Source organism: Neopelma chrysocephalum, unplaced genomic scaffold, assembly GCF_003984885.1.
Source record: "Neopelma chrysocephalum unplaced genomic scaffold, ASM398488v2 Primary Assembly neopelma1_59, whole genome shotgun sequence".
Lineage (NCBI taxonomy): Eukaryota > Metazoa > Chordata > Aves > Passeriformes > Pipridae > Neopelma > Neopelma chrysocephalum.
This window is the reverse complement of record NW_020897714.1, coordinates 3306647-3321826: the sequence shown is the minus strand read 5'-3', so window position 1 is coordinate 3321826 and position 15180 is coordinate 3306647. Positions and strand designations below refer to the sequence as shown.

Here is a 15180-nt window from a genome sequence, read left to right as displayed (position 1 = left end):
TTGAGCAACTTCAACTCCATCAAAACCAGCAAAAATGATGAAAGTCTGCTCCTCCACACGGTAATCCAAGCACCATGTAAGGCAGGTCTGGGAGAAGGGTACTCCTCTGCAAGACTATGTCAATGCTGCCAAGAGCATGGGCTAAACACAGTTCCACTACCATTTCAAATGTTCAGACTCACAGTTGTTATTTTAACTCTTCATTTTATACAGCCCCTAGCATACTAAGAAATTGGGTTATGCTGGGAGAACTGACTCCATTTTACTGCAAAAATAACTGCACAAGTGTAGCAAAATTCTATGTCAAGAACAGAAAGTGAATTTTTTCTGGCAAATAAAAACGTTCCATGAGGAAATTCATCATAATCAAAATATTTTGTGAAAAGATACTGACTAACTAAATTCTACAGATCTTCTTGCAAGAACTTTTCATATGGGGAGAAGGAAACCAGAAAAAAAAAGTTCTGTCTCACTTGCCACGTAGCCATAGCTCCATGTTGAAAGAAAATGTTTTGGTATAGGGAATAACACAATAAATGAAGGACATCATGAAATATGATCAATATGATGAAGTTCTATCTCACATAATCTTTCCTCAGACTACCTTTCCATCCATTAACATTCCTATATGATGGAACTGCTAATGTCTAAGGTGATACACAGTGTAAGCAGCAGTCTTCTGTTCGGATCTTTGCTCAGCTGCTGGGAAAAGGGGAGTGATTCTGACTCACTCTGTCAAAATTATACCAGGATAATGGGTCTTGTATTCCTGGTCCTCACTATGGCTGGCTAAAGCTTAAAGCAGGACCTATATATTTATTTTACTTCACAGTGCTTCTCTTCCTCCTGCTTTTGAAAGATACAAGAGTGGAGTCTGGAAGCAATACAGGTAAAGCTCAGTAGAGCTGTGTCTCCAAAAGGAAAAAAAAAAAGATATTTTTCTAAAGCTACAACTAATGCTCTCTTCCCCGGTGAGCAGCTAGCAAACCCCAGCTCAGAAGTATCTGTCTCCTACAAAACACTTCATGGAGAGGAATCTGATGGTCAAGTGGCTTACAGTTAAAGTAGAGATTTATCTAATAGGAGGTGGCATAGTAAATTGGGACTTGTTGTTGGAAGTCAATTTCCGTGTTGAACTTCCTTTCCCCCACCTCATGGCAATTCTGAGGAGATACTTAGAGCAGTCTGAATGGCACTCATTTTATCAGAGGCAGAGAAGTTCATCAGAGGAATATTTCCCCAGAATATAACAAATCAGTCAACAAACAGGAGGTGGGGATGGAAAGGACAGACTGTAAAGCTGTGTCAGTCAGTTCAGCAACACTTGCTGAGTTGCATGGAGATGTTTCCTACTTGGAGACTGAGCACCAGAACAATGATGCCCAGGGAACAGCAAGTCTGCCTTTATCAAAAGCCCTGCTCGCCTGTTGAAAATGGATGCTACGTAAACCTCCTCACTTGAGGTCATGGTCAGTTCTTCTGCATTTGCAGAAACATTACAGGTGAGCCTGTGCTTCCACACTTAGTATGCCTTCAGCAGCAATTGCCAACACTTCCCACAAGCCACAGTCATCTTGTGGGAGTGTAATGGGTTCAAAGCCAGTCCTTGACTTTTTACCCACTACTTTTGGGGGACCCCAAAATGCTGTGGATACATGGTTATAGATTATTACAGCAACCACAAAAGAGGCAACTTATCTAGGAGAAACAGAAACAAGCCCTGGGTTTATGACAAAGCAGAAGTTTGTAACACCAATGATTTCCCCAGTGGCAGTGAAATTTATCATTTAGCAGATCTGCAAGACTGAGGCACAAAGAGCATTGCAGCCACCTTAGTGTGATATCTCTGACCTCAGCATGGATAGGAAGGTTAATCATGAGATGTCTCCTTTGTGACTGGTTTACACTCACTTGAAGCAGAACAGCCTCATCCATGGCTATAGGGAGTGAACAGGCAAAAGGTGGTGGTGAACTTTGCAGAACTCTGAGAGCAAACAAGACAGGTCCATTTCACACACCGGACAAACTAAGCGAGTAAAATGGTCATCATCTGGTGGCTGGTTTATGAACTGATGAGTACAAACATGGTTACAAAAATGCCACGGCTCACCGAGTAAGGAGAAGAGAGACTGGCAGAAGCACTTGGAAAATGAAAAGCTTCCAAAACTATAACTACGTACCTTCCACAAACAGGTGGGAAGAGATATATTGAAAATTAAACATCTTAGAGACAATGAACTTCATCAGACAGTTGCCAAGGTCTGGCATTGTCTTCCCTACAGGATTTGCTGCAAAGAACAATTAATTACATCTCAAAAAAGACACTCCATAGCTGTAATTTCCAGAGCAGGCCTTTACTTTAGTGTTGTGAAGACTGGACAGAATTAGCACTGTTGCCAGCAGCTGGGATGATCTGCAGTTATCTGAACTAATCCTGCTCAGCATATTGAACAATCACTTATCTGCACGCTCACTATCTCTGGTATAGAGCCAGGCACTGACAGAATGAGTAGAGAGCAGCAACTCAATCACCCTACATTCATGTGGCTCTCACAAAACTGGATAGCAACCTCTTATCCCTTGTTCATGAAAATGCCAATTGGCATCCTACAATACCTTGATGAGGTCACAGACTCAAAAAGGATGCAAAAATCAGCAGTTCTCTCTCTTGCCTTTCTGGATGTACACAAAGGAAAAGACTCTTCCATCAGTAAATAACCATCCCAGGTGAACTCTAGTGCAAGGCAGGGAATTTACTCCCCTAGGTTACTGTTATTTGAAATACTAGAAAAAAGGAATATTTCTTGATGGCAATATATGTAGCTATTTCAAAATTGCCATGGTTTCATTTCTTTCAGATAACCCACAGACAAGGTTAATTTTATTTAAAAATTTAAGTGATATGCCAAGATATCATAATGGTAGTCATTAATTTGAACCCTCTTCACTATTGGCAGCAGAAATGAGGTCTGTGATCACTAATACATGGCAAACAAAAGAGAGCTGTTCATTACCTCCTATCCACTCTTAAGGTTACACTGGAAGCTCTTCCAGCATGACAGTTTGGTTAAAAAGAAGGAATTGCCTACTCTTTCCTCAAAGGGCATGGAAACCATCCTAATGAACAGCATTTATTCCAAACTTGATTTGATTATCTCATTCAATTATACTCACTTGAAGAACAATGTGACCACTCCCAATCTTTCAAATGTCCTTTGGAGTAGTTTGTTTCACCTCCAGCTTGCAGAGTTGTTCCCAGACTACTCACTGGGACAACACTGAAACTGTGTCCTCTGTACAACAGAACGTCTTCATGATTCTTCCGGTCCACAAAAATTAATCCTGGGAACTGTCCTTTGGAGTCTCAGAATCCCTCCCACATCCCCACAAAACAAACATACTAGCTGCAGAAAAACTCCAGGAGTAACACAAAATCCTCTATACCAGCCTCAATACATAACAGCATGTACAATGAATCATACATTGAGTACATTCAGGGATGTTCTTACTGACTTTTTTATGTCAAGGAATTCTCCAGCTGAACTAGATAACAATAAGTAGAAGCAAGAGAACATGCTTGATGTAGTCATAAGTTTACAGCCTCATTTTCAATGAGGCACAGTAAGTGAATGAGTGAGTGAAAGTAATGAGGACGAACAAGGATAATGGCAATAGATCACAGTGCCATTGATTTGCTCTACAGGAGACAGATGACTCAGAAAGGTTCCTCTTTAATTTCTATATAGTAGCCACCCCAAAATAATTGCTTACACTGGCCGTCATTAATTTGTTGATTTCTTGAAGGCATTCCAATAGGAACAGGAGATCTTAAAAGAGTGGGTAGCAGTTTTATGGACTTGTTCCTCCGCAGCACTCTGCATGTAAAAAGCAATGAGGAACCATCTGTGTAGATAACAGTGATATAATGAACTTTGAAGGCAGGAGCGAAGGGAAGGAGGCATGCATGTGCAACCTAATGAGATGAGATGAGGTGATCAACTCTCTCTGAAGTCAGTGGGAACCTTTCTAATAACTTCAGTGAGAGTTCAGTCAAGCCCTAAAGGACAGAAGTAGAGCAAGTCATTAACGCAGGCTGTGAAAGTGCAAACAGGTTTTGAAGTATTTCAGAGATGTTCGTATTAAAAAGTATGGCCAATGTAGTAAGTTTCTGAGAAGTGAAGCAGCATCTCTATGCTCTTACTAGAGTATGTTTCCCAGGTATGAAAAGTGCCCTGGTCACAGGCAGATTTCTAGATCATTATATCATGGGAGTAGTATAAAACATGTTGCTTTCTCATAGGCTGCAAATGATCAGGGTAAAGAAACACATACCTTATACCACTAGAAATTTGGGGTACTCAGATTTCTACTGACCACGCACCATTCATCTCCATTCCTACTGGCTACTGAGCTCTATGTGACTAATATATTATGGTAACATAAAAGAGGAAAAGAAGTCTCACACAGGTTTGACACTCTCCCCTCTCCCAATAAATTTCTATCAGAGGGAAACCTCTATACCCTTCTAATTTTACAGGAAGAGATCAGTTCTCCCTGTACAGCCCATGTGTCAAGGGGATGCATGGATCCTTCTTTTCCCTTCCATATAATCCTTCTATTCAAGTCTCCATATGTCTTCCCTCACTCTCTTCAATTCCAGTCCAAAATTGTCAGACAATGTAGCATGAAGTGCTAAGGAAAGAAATATTTCAGGACATTGCTATGGCAGGATTCCTTTTTTTTTAAGATAATAAAAAAACACTGGTATCTAGCACCCACTGTCCTCAGGACAATAACTACTACTGTTATGATCATGTAGGAACCGAGGAAGAAGAAGATAAGTAATAAGTAGAATAATGCACTTTTGAGGTCCAGCGTATGGTTATCTAATAGAGAGAACAAATACTTTTGATAGATCAATAAGGAAAATTTTAGTAACAGCAAACATTTCTTAGCCCTGGTTCAGACCACAGATCAGAGTCAAAAATGATAGAATTCTAAATTTACTAAATCATACTCATCAGATGCTTTGCTATAAAATAATACATTTAACTTTCACCAATCAATAAATGAATTGCATTCATCAACGATTTGATATGTGTTGCCAAATATAAGATACTTAGCATTTAGGTACATATTTCTACGTAAAAGTTTTACATCATACTGTCTAAATTCTGCAATAATTATAAATCTAGCTTGTTGCTCATCTTCCATTCCTCCTCCCTCCCTTCCCAGCTCTCCTTTTTTTTTGTAATTCATTTTAAGTAGTTAAACCTGGGTGCAGAGCAACTAAACAATTATCTAGGATCAATTCCAAAGAAACAGTTGAGAAAAACACAAGTATGCTTTATGAGATTCCACTGGGAGGAAAGTTTATTTTTACCTGATTTGTTAGACACCCATATAATTGCCTCTGATGAGATGTGGCTCGTATTTCCTACTGCAATTGTTAATGGAATCTGCCACAAGTAGCTGCAAGACAAAGGAGGGGGAATCTAAGAACAAAAATACTGAACTGATTCTTCTCACAGCAATCAGGGATCATGTCAAAGAAATCAAAACACAATTTTAGTAGCACTGTAAAGATCTGTGGATTCTAAGAAGTTACTCTGATTTTGAAATGCATTTGCTTTTAGCAATAAAACAATGAAAAAGTCATTCATTTAAAAAAACCCCTAAATTATATTTTACATTTTTCACACACTATCATTATATGAGGACTTTTTTGCAAGGCTTTTCCTAATTTTACAAAATGATTCGCAAAAGAGGAAATAATGATTTCTCATATAAAGAAGAACACTTTTTTATATTTACTTAGAAAAAGAGTACCAGTTTAAAGATAACATACTCTTCTATCAACTTCTGAAAAAGCTACAATTGGCCTTCCTTGCTGCTGGTTTATAAAAACAAAATGAATGGGATGGATCTCCACTTCTTTGCACCATTTATTATCATCTATGCATATGCAAACTTGACAAAACTTGCTGCATGTGGTTTGGTGATATACTGGTATAATCAGACCCCAAATTCCTTATAGGGTATTAAAAATTGTTTCTCATTTGGAGCAAATGTTAAATTTACCTAAAATTTTTATATAACATCTTTATCTTAATAAGCAGAAATTGACTGTATGAAATCAATTTTTGGGGGGTGGTGTTTGTAATTTTTGTAATTCAGTGCATCAGGCTTCTGGATAAGTGGAAAGGAGCAAAACCAATTGTTTTTTTAGCACCATAGGGTAGTTTTGCAATGCTGTGTACTAGCAGGAGAGAAGCTGATGCTGACATCAAGAACTGGCCCACACTTGCACTATTTTAATGCAATCAGTCAAAAATTATATACTTGGTAACACAGTGGTAGTATACAGTTATATCTGAGTTGAGGCCATTCTCTTGCCATGCTGCCTTGCTTAACTGCATAAATACTCCCCCTAGACCACCTACTCAAAGACCAGCAAAGGTACCACCTGTATCATTACTGAGTGCTTTCCCTTGACTGGTTTACAAAATGATGTGGCAGGCCTGTCAGGGAAATGTCCACTCTTTCACTGACTGGTGAAATGGTACTTTTGAGAGTTCAGGAATAGAGGTCATGAAGACATGCAGGAATTCATCCTTTCTGTCCTCTCCCCAAAAATCGGCTTTATCAGTGTGCCCACTCCTTGTGCTGGACATTGACACACTCCATAGCACGGCCAGCAGAAAAGAATGTCCACTGGTGCACTAGCTTCTGCAGTTCTCTATCTGGGGTCCTCACACAAAGTTACCCTCCTTGTAGGCTTAACCAATATTCTGGACTGTGAATTGGAGCAATGAGATGAAAGTGTGTTTTGTGTCCTGCTGCTTCTGCTACAGTGTCAGTAATTTCTGGGTTCAACAGGTGAGGGCACTCAGAGAATGCTGCAAAGTGATGCACCAGATTATATTCACTACTCTCTTAACTACCTTATACCTTACTAGACATTCACTGGTGTCTGTCCAAAAAAACTCCTTGGAAATATATCACCTTTAAAAACATATCCAGTTCTAAATACTTGGTTCTCCAGAATGAAAAAGATGCTGGAAAACTGTGATTGAGAAAAACAAGGCAAAATTTGCATAAAGCTTTTACATTATTTGAAAGAACAGGAACACTGGAATATGAAAAAATTAAAAACTGCATTTGCATGGAATTTTTATAACCTTTCAACTCCTACTGAAAAAGCTAAACTGCAAAATAAAAGATACAGAGAGCTGCCTATGTAGCTGATTTAAGCATATATATACACATTCACAAATATTCATGTATGAACATACACAGGGACACCTGTTATTTTCAGAAGGAATTTCATAGAAATGTATTTTGCACATTGCAGTATCTATACAGAGAAGAATTTTATATTACTTGACATTATTTTGCCTCCAATTAAGATAAATCCCATTGAAATAAGGACAGATCCCTCTCTGAAAGGTGATCCAGCTGTCACAAAAGCTACTCCTCCTCAGAAAATATGTGTGGATTTAGTTAGGGAGATTAGTACTGGCAAATTTAACTTTTATCTCCCCAATATGAGAGACCTGATGTTCTTGGTGCTCTCCAGAACCTCCAAATCTCACTCTCTTGGCTACTAGTTTCCCAGGTGAACCACAGGTTTCCTTTTAATAGGCATCTCCAGAAACACATTTTTCCTACTTCATTGCTGCTGTTCTCTCTGTTTATGTTTTCTCATTCCATTTTTCTTCATTCTCAGAGAAACTTCTGCTGCTGTTGCAGAAGAAGCTGTGGCCAACTTTTTCTATGTATGTGAGAGAGACATATCTGGCTCACATTTCAAGAAGACAGCTTCCACTCACTGAGTGATCTGTACAGACTTTGTTCTCCAGGTGTGACTGGGAAGAGGTAAACTTTGTTTGCACTTTTCTATCACAGTATTCTGCTTTACAGAGAAAAGAGGAAAAAGGGGGCCCACTCGCCTGTTTTCCTCCTGCTTTGTCTATGAGTAGTGTAGACCTATTATTTATATTTTGGGAGCACCACCAGTGTGCTCTCAGTATGTATTTGTCATTAAAAAAGAAAAGGCAAGGTTCCTGGCATTTTCAGATTTTGCACACCTCTTCAACTACTTTTTCACATTAATGAATGTTTTTGCTGAGATGTAAACCCATACATTTTCAAGATTCATCTTCCCAGTAACCATAATGTGCCAAGCTTCATGTAGGCGTCAGCTGGCACTGGTGAAATCCCAACCATCATCTTCTGTGACTCGGTTTCTCTGGCATTAATTCAATTGTGCAAGGTGATGTCAACCGAGCTGCCACAGGGTATTTGAGACATCTGCCATGGGCTGTTAGATATGACAGAGCACCTAAGGATGCTCCCACCCTTGTAATGGCAGCACAAGGCAAAGTAAGATACCTTAGAGAACTTTGAATGGCACCAGTCATCTGTGCAAGCAACTAAATGGGTCTCTCCCTCCACTCGATGTTGACAATGAGACCTTTCATAATTAAACCTGAGTTTCCCAAGAAAACTTTTCAAAACCAAGCTGCTTGTAAGAAAAAGAAGTATTTAAAACTGCTGCAACATTTTATAACTACTGTTTTAAATAAGAACTTTCAGTTTGCTGATTCAAAAAATGCAGGGAGAAGTTAAAATGACTGAAACTGAAATGTAAGGTAGTGAAATTACAGAACTGAAACGAATGTTCTAAACTAATTTTTCCCCAATTTTTGATTTGATTTTTGTCCTGATTCAATAGAGGGAAATGTTTTGATATGTTGAAAATTTCTGTGGGATGGGAATCCATTACTTGTTCATTGGTAACACTTACTAATCTTTGTAAAGTATTTTGAGAACATAATCTTAAGACCTTATATCACTGAGGGATATGATTAAAGCTATTTAACACAGAGCGAGGCATAAAAATAGTTCAAGAGTAAAAAGCATGAAACGAGAATCCAAGAGTACTGACTGGTTAAAACACCTACCTCCTTTTTTTTGCCACCAGAACTTAATAGCCAAAATGCCAACTCAGTCTTTTCAGTTAAAGATAACAGTCTGGTACATCCAGAGGGGGTGAAGATGAGAAACAGGGAGCAAGAACTCCTTGGCATTAGTTTCCTGTTCTCAGCTCTCTCCAGATGGAAATGCTGAAATCTCATGTACACACACATATCTTAGGTGAGCAGCACTGTGTCTGAGGAGGGGATGCTTTCCCAGTGTGGCCTTTGCAAACATTGGTGATTCCCTGAATAAGTTAGGATGCTGATAAGCATTTCTTATTAAGGGAATATTTTGCTATGAGCCATCTGCATGAACTCCTGTTGTTCAGATTTCAGGGACAAAAGAACACAAAAGCAAAGTAATGAGAAAATCTGACCTTTTGGAAAGCAAGTTAATCTTATAGAACAAAAATTAAGATTTGAAGATTTGTACTTTTCCTTTGGTTGAATACCTGGCTGAGCTCCAGAGACATATACAAACAGTGGCTAGTAAAAGATGCATTTAGCTGCATGACTGCAAAAGTTTCTGGCTAATAACCTTAATGCTTATTATAAATTAAAAGGTACACAAAGTTGATAATATGAACTAAGTAAAGGATTGTGTGACATTAGGACATTAAATAAATATAGAACAAAGAGAGTAGAGATCTCTCATTTCTACTTGCCAAGACAAGTGCGATTTCTGTCAGCAAGGTTTGGAAGGTTTAGGCTACTGCTTCATAGTAGCTGGTATGGGGGTATTTTTTGGACTTGTGCTGAAAACAGTATTGGTAACACAGGGAAGTTTTAGCTATTGCTGAGCAGTGCCTACACAGCATCAAGGCCATTTCTGCCTCTCATCCCACCCTACCGGTAAGGAGTCTTGGGGTGCACAAGAAGTTGGGAAGGGGCACAGCTGGGACAACTGACCCCAACTGACCCAAGAAATATTCCATACTATATGATATCATGCTCAGTATGTAAAGCTGGGGGAAGAAGGAGAAAGTGGGGATATTTGGAGTGACTGCATTTGTCTTCCCAAGTAACTGTTATGCATGATGGAGCCTGGCTTTCCTGGGTATGGCTGAATAACCGCCTACCCATGGAAAGTGGTGAGTAAATTCCCTGTTTTGCTTTGCTTGTGCACACAGATTTTGCTTTCTCTATTAAGCAGTCTTTATCTCAAGCCACGAGTTTTCTCACTTTTACTCTTCCAGTTCTCTTCCCCCATTCCAATGAGGGAAGTGAGCGAGTGGCTGCATGGGGCTTAGTTGATGGCTGGGGTTGAACCACAATATAAGTCAAAAGAAAGCCTTTGTTTTCAGTGAATTCTGAATGTTAACATAGTGAAGGTTCGAAGATAATTTATTATTAACAGAAAACCTGAAAGTGTATTCAACTAATGTACAAAATTATGAGCTTTGTTGCAGTGATATCTGGAAGCATTTATTCCTAGGCTGAGATAAGGTGGTCATGGGAAACAAGTGAAAGTTGTTGAACAGCAGAACAGCTTTCGAGCTTCCCACTACAGAAAGAGACTATACATGAAGCAGAAATCAGCAGGATACAATTTTGTAAGCCACACTTTCTAGAGAGATTGTGTTGGGAAAGATAATTTAAAAGCATCATAGAGATTTTCCCAGGTTATTATATAGTATAGTACATCATTCAGTAAGAAGTAATTCAGGTTTCGGGGAAGCTCATGTGAATATTACAGGAAATCACATACTTTTATTAAGTGTGATTCTACAGATTGTTAGTTCTGTTTAATGGATAAGAAGCTGACAATATATTCATATTGTGAATATCATTCTCACAAGACTGAAGAACACAGAGATTTCATTAGATTTAATACGTGCCAGTAAAGCGATTGTAGGCTTTGCCCAGAGGCATAACACAACAGAATATGATGTTATTCCCTCTCTCATAAGTATTACACCTCCTACACTGAGACAGGGTGTCAAGGGATTCCTTGTACTCTGTCAGCATGGAAGATGGCACATAGGAAGGGGAGATTTTACTAACTTTGTAGCTAAGACAAATACAAGATGAAAAATGGATCAGGAAGAACAACGTCAAGTAACTGAGATCCACTAAACACAGCTTGAGGTATTCACTGGTCATCTGCATATGCCCAGTGTGATCTTAATTCCTGTGTTCAGAGTAAGAACAAGAAGTTTAGTACAAACAACAATGAGAAACAGGTGAATAACACTGGTAAGGTAACTGATTAAGTTGGATTCCCTACAAGGGGGATGAAAGAGCACACAACAGCAGACTTTTTCATCAAGTTACATATCACAGTTAGCCAACATGAATTCAGAAAGGACAGTACGTAGTAACTGGAAAAGGCCTGCTGGTGTCTGAATCACACAGGACTTTCACGAGTCCTGCAGACAGAGAATTTCTGACTGCAGCACTGTATGCAGTGCAGAAACAAAACAGCAGGGCACAGTTAAGTGTGACACACATCACATTAATTGTAGGATGCATATCAAAGGTTTGCTGGACTTAAGCAAAATGAGGAAAGGAAATAGTGCTAACATTGGGATCCTGGGGCTACAATGGTACTGTCCTCACCCAAGACTAACAGATAGGGGTCCTAAGACTAACAGATGGGTCAACAATTAAAAGGTAAGCTAAGGCACAAAAAAAAGGGACAGAGAAGTGAACAACACTGACTACATGACCAACCAGAAAAAGATGGGAAGAAAAAGGTTTTGGAAGTGCTTACTCTAAGATCATTCTGCACTCTGCTGGGCAGAGGAGCTTCTTGCCCCTTTTACAAAACTTCGGTGGACTTTGATGGGGTCTGTGAATTAAGGACAGTGTTCCAGTATAATCTTTAAGGAGCTGTATCTTCCTGTAATACAGACTGTAATTTTTTTCATCCAGGGATCCAGACATAATTAACTTAATGTGCAATGTAATACACAGTACTGTGTAAGCAGATAACAAAATTCCAAATGAGGCACGTGTTACTTAAAAATTAGCAGTCTTCGTGTTACCTTCTATACCAAATACTATCAAAACCTAACTAAGCTTTTTGTATCAGTTCCGCTCTTCTTTCTCACTAATGCCTCACCTATGGAGGAATTCAATTTTTTAGTCAGACCAATCTACCAACCAAAACAACCCAATGGGGTCAGATCTTGATAGGTGCTGCCAGGCAGAGAATGGCTTCGCCACCTGGTAGATCTGAATGGGCTCCACACCTGAGGTGTCAGTTTTTTAAGAGTATTTCAAGTTTTTAATAGAAGTGAACTTAACAGATGTCTCATGGATGAACAGAAATCAATTTACAGAGCAGTCTTGCCTCTTAACTACTTGGAGATTTTCAAAGGCTCTGATTGGATGCACAGTTGAATACAGCTAATATACATTTCAGAGGGAAGCCAAACTCAGGATTTTGAGAGGTATTTGGAATTGTGAGACTTTCATATTTTAAATACAAATTATACTTAACTACACACATGGATGAAACTATGGATAATCTTTATAGTTTGGAGAAATATTTAACATTGCATAAGAGTGACTAGGAAACATATTTTAGTCTTGAGAGTGAGTTCTGCCTCAATACAGCTGCTAATTTTATGTATTTGTCTATTATGTATGCTTTCATTTAGAAACACATATTTAAAAAGGTGATCATATTGGTATACTCTAAATGAAGGGCTGATAGCTGTTTCTAAGAACAACGTCTAGGATCCTTTAGGTTTTTTCCTGTATAAGGATATAAATACAAAGATACAGAGGGAAAAGTATTTTCAATGTCAGCATGGTGAAACATATTTTAGAGGCATGTATTTCAATACAATCATTGACACAACAATTCCTTTGTGGTCATAACAGTGATTAACATGGCTAACAGCAATGTGTTAAAGAGGCAGATTTTTTGGTTTTCCTTTACTTTGACATAGTCCTAATTCCTTCTTTACAAGAATCTTTGGAATAATTTTTGACAACAAGTAAATCCTAGAGCTGACAAAAGAAAAAAGGGGGAAAAATTACATTCTCCAAGAGTCTTATGCCCAATATAATGCCTTTACCAATGTAATGACAACACAAATTCCTAAACATAAGAAAAGGATTCAGTGCTGTAACAGCAGTCCTAGCATGAAAGAGTTCAAGTGTGGCTCTGCACTGTGAGTCTGCCTCAAGAAGACAGCCTACATAGTCTGTTAGAAAACAGCTGTATGTCTTTGGCATCCTATCTAACTTTGGTCTGGCTGCCTTTGTAATGGAAGACACAAAGTAATTTAAATTAGTAAATTTAAATTAAATTACCCAGTTTGAAAAGAAAAAAATGCATTGTCTGATAATATAATATAATATAATATAATTATAATTATCTGATTACCAAACCTTCTATAAAGTTCTGTGTAATATTAGCTTAATATTTCATCCAAAAAAAATTATAAAGCAGGCGGTTATAAATATTATGAAGCTCTCTAAAACTGACTCATTTCAGTGCCAGTGCTAGCTGCGTACCTTACTAAATCTAGAAAAATGTTGTGGGCAAAGAACAAATACTACAAATTCTTTGTCAGTACATGCTGTCTCCTTCCTGCCTAACACTACCTTTTTTACAGCAAAACACAAAACGCTTCATTTTAGAAATTGACAAGCAACCTTAGGTGCTGAATCAAAGATGGATACAAAGAAGCTGGGTTTAAGCAGTTTTAACTGTCTATACCAACAGCTGCCTCTTCACCCTGCAGTAACAGCTCTTAATCTCTCCAGCATCCTCTGTTCCGTCTTGCACCAGTGCAAAACATCCTTGCAGAATTGCACATGTGGTGCTGATCATGCAAACCCCATCTCTGTGTTGTCGTTCACCCATGAGCATAGCCCCTTGACTAGAGTGCAGGTGTGAGATTTCTCTGAATGGAACAGAAGGATGAGTTATGGGCTGAGAAGGGACTGCCCTAGCAGGAATAAGAGTAGCATTTTAGCTATGCTTACAATCCTCCAATATGTTCTCAGAGACTTTGTACTAAGCATTTTTCAGCATATTCCAATGTTCAGTTCTGATTTTTCCTCTGAATAATGTAGTTTTAAGCAAAATCAAAATACAATTCCTATGATTGTTTCTCTTTCCTCAGTAAACTTCCCTAAGAGTCCCCCACCAAAGTATCTCCTCCATAAAATCTAAGATTCGACTATTGAGTTTGAAGGCTCACACAAAGACATAAGGAAAAGAAACCCATTATCAGCAACTTAAAAAAGCAGAAGGAAGAAAACATAAAAACCAGAGCATGTCAGAAGCTTTATCCTCTGATCAACAATGGGGAACTCACATCTCTGACTTCTAAAAAGCCATTTATCCACCCTCATCCCTCCTATAAAACTTGGCTCTGCCAAATGCTGTCTGGGCTTTCCCCAGTCTGCTCTTCACTTCACTAAAGCCCCCACCTTAAACATCATTTCCCTCATACTCCATATTCGCCTGTTCGAGCTATACAACTTTAATGCTCCAAATTCCAGCTCATGTCTGCATCCTGCTATGCAGCGTCCCCTCTCTTACCCCCTGCTTGTTAAGCAGCTCCCCACCAGCACTGCTCCCCTTATTCTCCTCTTCACCTCCCCACTTCACTCTACATTATAACATAGTTCTGCCCTCAAGTACATGCTTCTTCTCTCAGCATGGAATTGATTTAATTAATGTGAGTTAATTAACTAGTTTGGGTATCTAGGAATTCCTGAGAGTTAGTATTAGCAAATAAGATGAGAAAAGTGACACATTTTGGAGTGATAATAAAATGCAGTAGCAGCTTTTCCCTGTCAGCCTAGCTTCTGTCAGGATACCAGTGCTGCCACTGCACAGGAAGCAATGACACAAAACACTTCTTTAGCATTCTGCAAATTCTAACACTAAAAGTTGCCCATATACTAACATGCCAGAGCATCCTGGAAGTTTCCCAGTGAGAGAAGTTTCTTGCAAATAGAAGCTGTGAAATAGTTTTGGAAATAAAGCGCTAAATTAGAATTGGTATTTCTGAGATCTTTGCAAGCAGCAAAATCATAATCTTGCTGGACACATGAGCACAGATATGTACAGGAACAGATTTTAAAAGCACTTCCTATTCTGATTTAAAAAAATATGCAACAATCAGAAAAGCCTCTAAAAAATGAAAAGGCAACACAAAAAATGGTACTTTCTAGTGGCCTTTATGTTAAAAAAAAATCATATTTCAATAAGTAGAGCACAGCACAAGGG

General features: G+C 38.7%; 1 protein-coding gene across 2 annotated transcripts in view; it reads right to left on the bottom strand.

Annotated features, from left to right (window-relative positions):
• The window catches only part of TRHDE (thyrotropin releasing hormone degrading enzyme), a 215319-nt gene that overhangs the window by 50463 nt on the left and 149676 nt on the right, over window positions 1-15180 (bottom strand). For both annotated transcript variants that reach the window (XM_027679720.1, XM_027679721.1), the window contains one exon: window positions 5384-5472. In XM_027679720.1, the coding sequence (XP_027535521.1) occupies window positions 5384-5472 (89 nt within the window). The remainder of the gene's footprint in view (window positions 1-5383; window positions 5473-15180) is intronic.